This window comes from Astyanax mexicanus, chromosome 2 (genome assembly GCF_023375975.1).
Source record: "Astyanax mexicanus isolate ESR-SI-001 chromosome 2, AstMex3_surface, whole genome shotgun sequence".
In the NCBI taxonomy this organism is placed as follows: Eukaryota; Metazoa; Chordata; class Actinopteri; order Characiformes; family Acestrorhamphidae; genus Astyanax; species Astyanax mexicanus.
The window spans coordinates 6,468,051-6,479,288 of record NC_064409.1 but is presented as its reverse complement, the minus strand read 5'-3'; the positions used below and the strand labels follow the sequence as shown (position 1 = coordinate 6,479,288).

Below are 11,238 nucleotides of genomic sequence, written 5' to 3'. Positions count from 1 at the left end.
GTGTGATATCGTGTTTCTTCCTGATTTGGTAGTTCCTCAACAGGTAATTTTAAATATCAGGACTTGGACTCAGGACTAGTATTGATTGATTAGAATGGATTGACTTAGTGCTGCACAATTTTCATGATTAATTCGGTTAATTCGAATGACAGTTTTAATTTGATTTTCAAAATGAAGTAATTGCAATTTTACATACAGAAATTTTTATCTTTTTAATCTAAAACATCTGAAAACAACACTTCTCATTTTCTAAACATTCAGTCCCGGGCCTGAGCTCACTGTGTGAGTTTCTCTGCGGCTGTGTGTATACGAGGTCAGCACGTGATATGAACGCATAGGCTTGGAAACAATGTTTTCAATCATTGATTCACCCAAAGCATCTAAACACCAATTTTTTTGTTTGTTTTTTACAGGTAAACCTAGTTTTAAACCATTTCTATGCCATCTGTTGTTAGAGTTTTAGTAGGGGGGAAAGTAATTGATTATAATTGAAAATCATTTTTTTGTGAAAATATCAAAGATTATTTTTTAAGCCATATTCGCCCAGCACTAGATTGTGGGCGGGGCTAGGAGATGTGGTGAGTGAGATAAAATATGGTTAAAAGTTTGCTTAGATAAGTGTAAATGCATAAACACATGGACAGTGTTTCTGGAGAGCTCAGTGAGTTACATAGAGTTAGAGCTGCTGATAAGGGAGCTGTGTCTGACTATAAAAGAGTCATTGAATTAGGTCATATTTGTAGGGAATTTTAGGTGTTTAGCAATCTGTTAAAATGCAGTAAATGGCATCTAATGGCACCCCCATACCAAGCAATCCTTCATCCCCTCCACAAGTGTCTTCCCCCCTCCACATGCTTCTTATCTGACATCCCTGCTCGTGCCGCATTAGGTGGCAATGGTAGGGTGACCAAACGTTCGTATTTCCCGGGACATGTCCGTATTTCACGTCCTGTCCCGGGCGTCCCGGGTTTTTTTTCAAAAAGTGAGGAAATGTTCTGGTTTTTAAATCTTCATTGGACCATTACATAAAAAGGCACTAGGGCACTGCGCATGGCACTGCGTGTGACATAATCCCTGAGTCCACTTACAGTTAGAGTGCAGACCGCCCACCCCCGTCAACAATCACAGTTAGAGGACCACCCTCCACACACTCACACCCCTCCACCAAACACGCCAACTCCCCCTCCCCCTTTTGATGCAGGAGACAGCTGGTTTGGCAATTGTTGATTGGAATGCCTTCAAACTCTTAAACCAAGGGAATTTGACCTGATGCATGCATTGTCCCCTGATGATAAAATATATATTTAATCAATCGCATTCTAAATACTCCCTCCAGAGAACAGGCGCTCAGGATCAGAAGCAAGTTGTTGGACTATGCATGGTCTTGACTGGGAAAAAAGTTTGATTGGTTTGATTGGTTGTTCTCATCACAGACTGCACAGTTCATGAGCCTAGACTCTTGGTCAGTGGTGCTCCTTCCCCTGAACTATGCTACAACAACCATACTCTTCATTTACTGCCTCAAGCTAAACATGGTAGAGGAGCTAGCTGCATGCAAACTTATTACAGCTTCAGGGCTGCAGTGGAGGTTATCATGCTGGAGATGCTCCACAGCTGACCCTTTCAGATACGCCTGATAGTCCTCTAGCTGTGCGGTAGAGACGTGCAGCAGTGTGCATCTCTCTCTAACTCCTCCCTCAAGCTCTGAAGCACTCGAGGTGTTTATTTTTTCACCAACACTGCACCAGACCGGCTTTTATAGAGAAGCTTAGGTTTGTCTCATCAGATATGCCTCACTTCCAGTGGTGATGGTTGGAAAAAAATGGAGGTTGACACCCCTACCAACACCATCAGAAAACATGTCTCTCCAAACCATCACTGATTGGTGGAAACTTCACTCTAGACCTCAAGCAGTTTGGACTGTGTGTCTCTCCACTCTTCCTCCAGACTCTGATCCCTTCATTTACAAATTAAATGTAAAATTTACTGATGATCAGTGATGGTTTGGAGAGACGTGTCATCTGCTGGTGTTGATCCACTGTGTTTTATTATCAAGTCTAAAGTCAGGGCAGTTTTGTTTTCCCACAAAATCTTGCAGCACTTCATGCTTCCCTCTGCTGCTGACAACTTTTATGGAGATGTGGATTTCATTTTCCAGCAGGACTTGGCACACTGCCCACACTGCCAAAAGTACTAATGTTCCTGAGTTTTGGGTTTTTATTGGCTGTAAGCCATAATCATCAACAATAAAAGACTTAAAACGCTTAAAATAGATCACTCACACTTTCACATTTTAAACTGAATTACTGAAACAAAGTCGCTTTTCAATGATATTTACATTTTTTGAGTTGAATTCTCACTTGCAATCTCAGTGCATCGCCTTTTAGTGTCTCTAAAACACACCAGAAACATATGTATTAAATGTTGCCTGTGCAATATTTTTGTACGTAAGCAGCTGTAGTGCATGAGACCCCCAGTGAACCTGGTGAAAAAAATATATACATAATTGTATTTAAAACATAGTAAGAAATGACTAATTATGCTGTAAATATACTAACAGATTTATGTACTTACTTAAAATATATTAAGAGGCATTCATATTATACTTTCATCAAATGTTTGAAAGTAAACATACTTTTTAAAAAGTACAATATAGTGTATTTAAAAAAATAGACTACTATGAAGTCCATTTTTTGTTTAATGTAATTTAATAAACTCCTAAAATATTTATTTCCAAATATACTTTTGTACATTTGTAGCTTTTGTACATTTTTAAGTGTGTTAAAAACAACTGTTACTATAGTTTACTTAAAGTACAATGTATCGTAACTTTTAAGAAAGTAAATTAAATTACTACATTGGTAAAATGTTTTAAAAATATATTATTATTTAGTGCACTATAGCATAATAATGCTCAGGATACTTTAATCCATTTTTTTTCATTAGGGGACCCAATGGTTAAAAGCATTGCCTTTTTTTGTGTAATCAAGTGCACACAATAGGGTGCCCCTTCTAGCAAAAAAAAAAATATATATATATTTTTGTTTATATTCTTTTCCCTCGGTCTGAACTTTACTCAGCAAAAAATCATCCCCTGCAAAACTGAGCTCCAGCAGTTTCTCCACAGCTTGAGTCTGGAGCAGTGGAGAATGACCCTATTTCCAGTTCTAGGTAATACATATTTAAAACTGCTGCCAGCGATAAGACGCATTGATTCCAAAAATAGCTAAAAATGACTCTGCTAATGAACATGAGGGTGTCTGAGAGTCTGAGCTGATGATTATTGCTGTTCATTTGTCTGACTTCAGGAAACGAGTCAGAAAATCACAGGTTATGGTTTGAGTAAGTAGATCAGCATAAAACTGCCGATGATAATATGAGTGATTTCAGAAAGATCAAGCATTTCAGCAAATCAGAGCTGCCCAGGCTCCTGTAATACAATTATATATTTGCTTATATTGTACAATAGGCTTGTGCTGGTCGGAATACAGCTCTGGAATATAATCAAGATTATAAGATGAATGACCACATTAAACCTATTAAACCAAGCAGAACTGCTTACATTTTTGCATATAAAGTTACAATGGCATAAAGTTATTCAAAAGCAGTGTGTAAGACTGGTGGAGACGGAAACATGCCAAGATGCATTAAAACAGTGAAAACCAGGATTATTGCACCAAATATTGATTTCTGAATTCTTTCTGAGTTAAAACATTAGTATTGTTAATTGTAAATGAATATGAACTGGGTTTCTTGGCATTATTTGAGGTCTGAAAGCTCTGCATCTTTTTTCATTATTTTCACCATTTCTCATTTTCTGCAAATAAATGTTTAAAAAGGCAATATTTGTAGTTGGAATTTTGCAGAAATGTTGTCCGGAGTTTGTAGAATAAAAGAACCATGTATACAGCTCTGGAAATAAAAAAGAGACCACTTTGATAAAAAAAAGAAAACCTCTGGAATATAATCAAGAGGAAGATGGATGATCACAAACCATCAAACCACCAAGCTGAACTACTTGAATTGTTGCACCAGTAGTAAAGCAGCATAAAGTTATCCAAAAGCAGTGTGTAAGACTGGTGGAGGAGAACATGATGCCAAGATGCATGAAAACTGTGATTAAAAAGCAGGGTTATACAACCAAATATTGATTTCTGAACTCTTAAAACTTTATGAATATGAACTTGTTTTCTTTGTATTATTTGAGGTCTGAAAGCTCTGCATCTTTTTTGTTATTTCAGCCATTTCTCATTTTCTGCAAATAAATGCTCTAAATGACAATATTTTTATTTGGAATTTGGGAGAAATGTTGTCTGTAGTTTATAGAATAAAACAACAAAGTTCATTTTACTCAAACATAAACCTATAAATAGCAAAATCAGAGAAACTGGTTGATTTTTTCCAGAGCTGCTGTACATGAACTGCACATTATAATAGAATACTAATGAGGTTAACTGTCAACGTTCATGTCAGTTCTAGATCTACATATGCAGACACTGCAAAATTTACAGTTTCGTGCCGCAGCCATCTGCTGCTGGGATCTGAATAGAAAATGCCGAGCATTTTAGTCACTGAAGCGGCATTTCAAAAATCACACCAACTAAATTAATACAACATGAAAATCCACAGATCCGAGCAAATATACATATTCAGACATATAAAAAACTTATGATCATCTTCTTTTTCTTTTTTCTCAAAATATCATCCTATCTAATCTGATTCTCTGCATATGTTTTAATCCTGCTTTCACCACCACAGAGCAGCTATTATTTCTTACATTTCTAAACAATTATCTGAACTTTCTACTCCTTACATTTTTAAAAACAGACTTGTTACTCCTATTTTTTTTTTATTTCATCTCGTTTTCATTCCGGCTTCTCATCGTTCAATAAATAAAACCCCTATCCAGATAAATCTCTCCATCCAGATAGAGTGAATCTGATTCTGATTTAATGTAGAGAAGTATAAACATATACCATTCCGACTCCCTATTGGTTCATACTGTGATACATCCCACCTGCACACATCACCCCAGTCCAACTAAGCTTCAACTTCAATGTATTTACATTGTAGCTACTGAAATACATTAATTTTCATATATGGGAACAAATATGCAGCTGAAACAGACAGAGAGCCTAGTGCATCCCAAATTATATTATCAACATTATCATTTTCATGTTTTAACATTATAGTCATTATGGCTTTTAAAGAAATGTGTTTTGGGGAGGGGTTTGGGGATAGTGCACTATAGGCATTTTTTCTCCTTAAATTACTTTTACTTTTATACTTTAAGTAGTTTTGAAACCAGTACTTTTTTTTTTAACTTTTACTTAAGTAGAAAAAGGTTTGAGTTGATACTTCTACAGAAGTATTTTATTAAACACTAGTATCTATACTTCTACCTACAGAGTAAAAAAGGTGATGAATACAGACATCCCAAGTTGCAAAAGTTCATTTCAGGGAGGTTGCACACACCAAAGGATAACGAAACTTTACTTTTATATTAATTAATTTTACTTTTTTTCTAATTAAATTTAGAGTCTTCAGAGGTGAAATGAGTTTTGTCTTTTTTCTTTTTGGAAAGCCCAGCCTCTGATTTCCCTTTTTTTATTTTTTGGGGAAAAAAAATCCATTTTTATTTGACAAAAATTGACAGGTACAATATCACAAAAAATTGCACAACATCAAAAACATTTCATATCATATTACAATAATTATTAATATTGCCTCCGCCATGATCTGCTTTCTCTCACTCACTGAACAAATCCCGTCCACACTAAAAACCCTCTCTGTTTTGTCTCTCTCCTTCCCACACGCGACTAGAGAAAAGAAGTCTGTGGCCTGTGTGCGGGTTTGGGGCGCTCGTTCTGAATTCCGGGAGATTATATGTGACTCGCGGGCATCAGGGAGCCGCTACCGAAATGCGGGAGACTCCCGCAGCTTCAGGGAGACTTGGTTTCTCTGTGAATAGTTTTCACTCTTTGGCACAGCAGACAGCAGTGCTGCTGGAGTTCTTAAACACTGTGTTCACTCACTGTCCTCACAGGAATTGAACACCCTGCTTGTACCTCTTGGCAATTATTATATTTTAAAAAGTTTTGTACATTAAACTGAACACTGTATATTTAGGAGAAGATGCACCAGACCTTTACATAGTCTTATCCATCCAAGATATTCATGGAGGTGAATTCAGAGTGTATTTAGACAGGAGTCGAGTTCTGTGTCCTGCATTGTGTGTTCTATACATGTGCTCCCTCCACTCACGTGCCGGCTGGCTGTAGACCCCATGTGAGGTCTAAATACATCTTCAGCCTTCTTGCATTTTTAACACAGGCTCTGCAGGAACAACATGCCTTACACTATCAGTGGATCTGCACACTGTGAGAATTCAGAGCTTTGACTCTGAGTGGAACTTTTTTTTTTACCAACTCATGATTTAATTATGTCAGGACAATGTTCACATGTCTTAAGACTGACCTTATATTGAATTTAAATATTTTATATTTATCTTCCGAACTCCATAGTGCAGAAACCCACAGATATAATCCAAAGTTTATCCAGATAATCCTTTTTATACCTTTTTTTCTGACTTCTTAAGAGCTGTATTGATAATATTGATGTTTTAAAGCCATACTGACAAAAGCAACTTTTAATTTCTAAATGAATATTCATGGTAAATCTTTGACTTTTGTAATTTCCATCCCAACCGGTTAGTATGTGTTGGTACTGATGTGTTGCTGCAATAACAATTTCACTTTCTTCAGGATGAAAAATAATAATAATAAAAGTTACATATTTCCTAAAACTACAACTAGTACAAGACACACTTTAAATAAATCAAAGAAAAGAAACATTTGCCATACTACTGCATTTAAATAAAATAGAATATCATAAAAAATGTTACTTTATTTCAGTGATTTATTTCAAAATGTGAAACTCATATATTATACAGATGTGTTAAACACAGAGTGATCTATTTTAAGTGTTTTTTTATTTTATTGTTGATGATAATGGCTTACAGCCAATGAAAACCCAAAAAACAGTGTCTCAGAATGTTTTTTATATTATATAAGACCAATTGATACTTTTGGCAGTGTGCCAAGTCCTGCTGAAAAATGAAATCCGCATCTCCATAAAAATTGTCAGCAAGATTTTGTGGGAAAACTAAACTGCACTGACTTTAGACTTTGTAATAAAACACAGTGGATCAACACCAGCAGATGACATGTCTCTCCAAACCATCACTGATTGGTGGAAACTTCACACTAGACCTCGAGCAGTTTGGACTGTGTGTCTCTCCACTCTTCCTCCAGACTCTGATCCCTTGATTTACAAATGAAATGTAAAATTTACTGATGATCAGTGATGGTTTAATGGAGAGACATGTCATCTGCTGGTGTTGATCCACTGTGTTTTATTATTAAGTCCAAACTCAGTGCAGTGTTCTGTTAAATATTCTCTTAAATTGTCCTTGGCCAACAAATATATTTTTTATCTTATTATATTTTGTTATATTTTGGAGCAGAGATGTTTGGCCTGGTTTGGGCCAAAGTAACATATATAAATTATTGATGTCTAACACGTAATAAATGGAAACCAGTCAATAAAATATATATTTAAAACCAAATCAATGTTTTTTCAAAAGGAAGCTCATCATGAATTTATAACCTGGGTACATAAAAGCTAATTGAAGACTCACCCCTGTGGATGATATTTGTTTTCCCTGCTCCGGATTCTAATGATTAAGGCTTGTGTAATTATCTGAGTGGAGTTGGAACAGGTGTGTTGATGCAGGGAAAATGTTGAACTGGAGGGAGGGGAGGGAGGACAGACACTAGGGCTGAATACTAAGTGGATGTGAAGCACTGGGCGCACTGGTACGGATGGGAAAGGAGCACTGGACCCGGTACAGTGAGACATATGAACTTACTTTATTTCAAAGACATTCAGTTCTTGACACCTTTTTAAAATGCACTGGAACATGATATAATGCTACATGCCAAATACAGTCCTATACGTGGAAAGTGCAACATCACGATGGGTTCAAATGTACATCATTTAGGATTCATTCAAAGGTGGTTTAACGGTTTGGAAAGAGCTCTTCTTCTAGTCGTAGTGTTTCATTCTTGGAACGACGCTTCAGAGAAAGACAGGAGCACGCATCCCTAACAGAACAGGCTCCTCCGCTCAACACACGTCCCGAAAAGGCACTTTCGCGTGAACACACAGCGTGCATGTGGGTGGGAGGAGGGGTTGGGGGGTTGGGGGGGGGTGGGGGGGTGTCGGTGGTCGGGGGAAGAACGAAAATGAGGAGGAGGAGGAGGAGGATGAGGAAGAGAATAAAGGAAGGAAGTTTGGAATGGCAGCGAAGGCAGGGACACACACACACGGACACACACACACACACACACACACATACACACGCCGTCACGCGAGAGAGCACCAGTAGAAACGAGGAACTTTAAATAAAACAAAGAAAACAACATCTACAGCACGTAAAAAACAGAATCAATAAATAAGTATAAAATATTGCAGGTAGAAAAGAAAAGTTCAAGAGAGGAACAATCTGGAAAGTGATCAGCGTTTCCTACTTGTGCATAAAAAAGTGATGGCTGTTTGGTAGACGCATGGCCTCACGCTGTCTTAGAACGCTCCTCACCTTCCAACACGTCTCAACCACACACATTTACATTTACATACAAACATACTTACAGACAGTCAGTCTGTCTTGTTTATTAATACAATTTTGTTCACTCACACACACATTCTCCACACTCTCTCACACTCTCTCTTTCTCACACACAGAAATTCAGCCTGTGCGATTCTGCACGTGCTCAGTTCGCTGCTCTTCTCGCTCTCATCGCTGGCATGGCATGAATTATCCATTGCTTCTTCAGCACTCAGCACCGGGCCCTAAAACCCAGCACAGCCGACTGCATCGACTTCAAGGTGGAGAAACGGAGCGCGAGAGCATGCTAACACACGCGAGAGCCTGTCAAACATGAAGTATTAAAGTGTGTTCCAAAAGAGAGTGCCTCCCACACATACACACACACACACACACATACATACACACACATACATACATACTGGAAGTACAGGCTGAAAACTCAGAATGGCGATCATCACTACTGGGCCCTAACAGAGCAGCAGTGGGCAGAATGGAAGCGTAACCTGACAACCTGAGGGAGGGCGTGGCCTGATGGCTGAGGTCATGCTGTCCCAGGGTCCGAAGTGCCTGTCCCGTTCCTCAGCCGTCACCTTCTTCTTTGTCGGAGGGGGGAGGGGGGGTGGTGGGGATCCGGCGGATGCGCTCCCGTTTCCGTAACATCTCATTAAAGCTATAAGTGCCCTCAGAATGTCTGGTCTCTGGCCTGTTTCTGCAGCATCCAATCAGGCCTCGGGTTGTTTACCACGGTAAAGGGGGAGGTTTATCCGGTGATAAAGGCTCGGTGTGGTTTCAGAGTGAAAAAACATAGTGGAACATTCAGTTAAAGGAGCAATAAGTAGTTTCTTTTTTTCATATATATATATTTATTCTGTTCGTAGCGACATCGGAATATGAAGCTTCCCGCAGATTCGGACTGTCCACTCTCCACAAACGAAAGGCATATTTCCCTATGGTTGGGTCACTGACATAAGATTGCACACCAAAAAACACTATATTATTACATCATTATGCTTAAGCAGACGCTTCTACTTACTGCTCCTTTAATACATTCGGTGTTCTTTAAATCGCCTTGGCCCTCTCTTGGGAGGCTATAGGTGCACTGTGTGGCATTAAAAACTACATTCACCATCAAAGACACCTAACGTGAAGAACCCTTTTCCCATGAGGCACCTGTGTCACGTCCTACAACTCAGGTAATTTCAGGACTTAAAAAACATCAAAAAAAAAGCAGCAGCAACTTCTCTTTTAAAAGAATGGCCCTGTTTTTGGCAGGAAAAAAACACATCCCTCTGTGATAATAAGGCCTAACAAATCAAAGCACTGAAAAAATTACATTGCACCGAAGGAGGACTCAAAAAAACTGCGTTTCCCATTGACGGACTCCCAAAAAAACGGTTCACAGTACATAACTTCCTGTACATGAAATCTCAAGCAGTCTCACTCCTTCACTCTCTTTCTTTCTTTCTTTCTCTCTTTTTCTCTCCGCCGTCTCTGAATGTGTTCCTCATAAACGTATCTACACACAGACACAATTGAAGTCCTAGTCACTTTAGAGAATATGCACACACGCACACGTCACCCTGACGACACATTAAATGATTAATATATCATAGACTAACTCTATCTGACCGCTCTTGCGTTTAAGCTAGCTGTCGGCCATACCGTGTATTCGCTTATTAACAGAATCACCCTGTCTCACGCCTCTCCTGTACTAAATCATTCCTCAGGCTTTTCCTCCTTCCTCAGTCTGGACCCTGTTTCCTCCGGGTTCGGCCGCTGCAGGGCCAGGCTCACATGGTGCCGGACTTGTCGGCGGGATAGTTCTGGGGTGGGGAGGGGGACTGCTGCTGCCGCTGCTGCTGTGAGGGAGGAGGGTTGGCTTTGGGGAGCACCGGGGGCTTGGGGCGCAGGGCCGGGGGGCGCAGCGTCACGCCCATGCGGGGCGAGGCGGATGGCAGGAAGGAGGCTGGGCCGTCGTTGGGGCAGCGGCGTGAGGAGGGCCCGGGCAGTGGTGGTAGAGGAGGGAGGGGGCTGTGAGGGCTCAGGGGGCTCGGGGAGTCACTCGGGCTGGACAGGCTGGAAGGGGTGGAGCCTGAGGGCAGCGAGGGGCTGCTCTTCACCTGCTCCAGGGTGTCCAGCACCAGGTCCGGAGCAGCCGGCTTCCCGCTCTGCCGCTCCAGCTCACGCAGCTCGTTCAGGGCCAGGCTCATGGTCTCTTCAATGTCCTGTTAATGCAAAACACACATATGGTATGACATGATATATCCGCATGGATGAAGGAGCATCATCTTCAGCTAAACCTCTACAAGACTGAACTTCTGGTTATACCAGCGAAATCATATATCCAACACAACAAAGTTGCTAGGAACCTGGGTGTTCTGGTTGATGACCAGCTCTCCTTCACACACCATGTGGCCTCAGATGCTAGACCCTGTTGCTTTGCGCTGTATAACATATAACTTCCTTCTACAACCAGATCAGGAGCGTCCCTCACTATCTTTAATAAACTCCTGAAGACAGAGCTCTTCAAAGAGCACTTACTCTCCTAACACCTCTAACTAACTACC

At 40.0% G+C, this 11,238-nt stretch overlaps 1 protein-coding gene across 2 annotated transcripts in view; it reads right to left on the bottom strand.

The window, feature by feature from the left end:
* Positions 1-8,260: 8,260 nt before the first annotated feature.
* The window catches only part of srgap1b (SLIT-ROBO Rho GTPase activating protein 1b), a 69,609-nt gene continuing 66,631 nt past the window's right edge, over positions 8,261-11,238 (bottom strand). For both annotated transcript variants that reach the window (XM_049473219.1, XM_049473220.1), the window contains exon 22: positions 8,261-10,896. In XM_049473219.1, the coding sequence (XP_049329176.1) occupies positions 10,462-10,896 (435 nt within the window). In that variant the 3' untranslated portion in view covers positions 8,261-10,461. The remainder of the gene's footprint in view (positions 10,897-11,238) is intronic.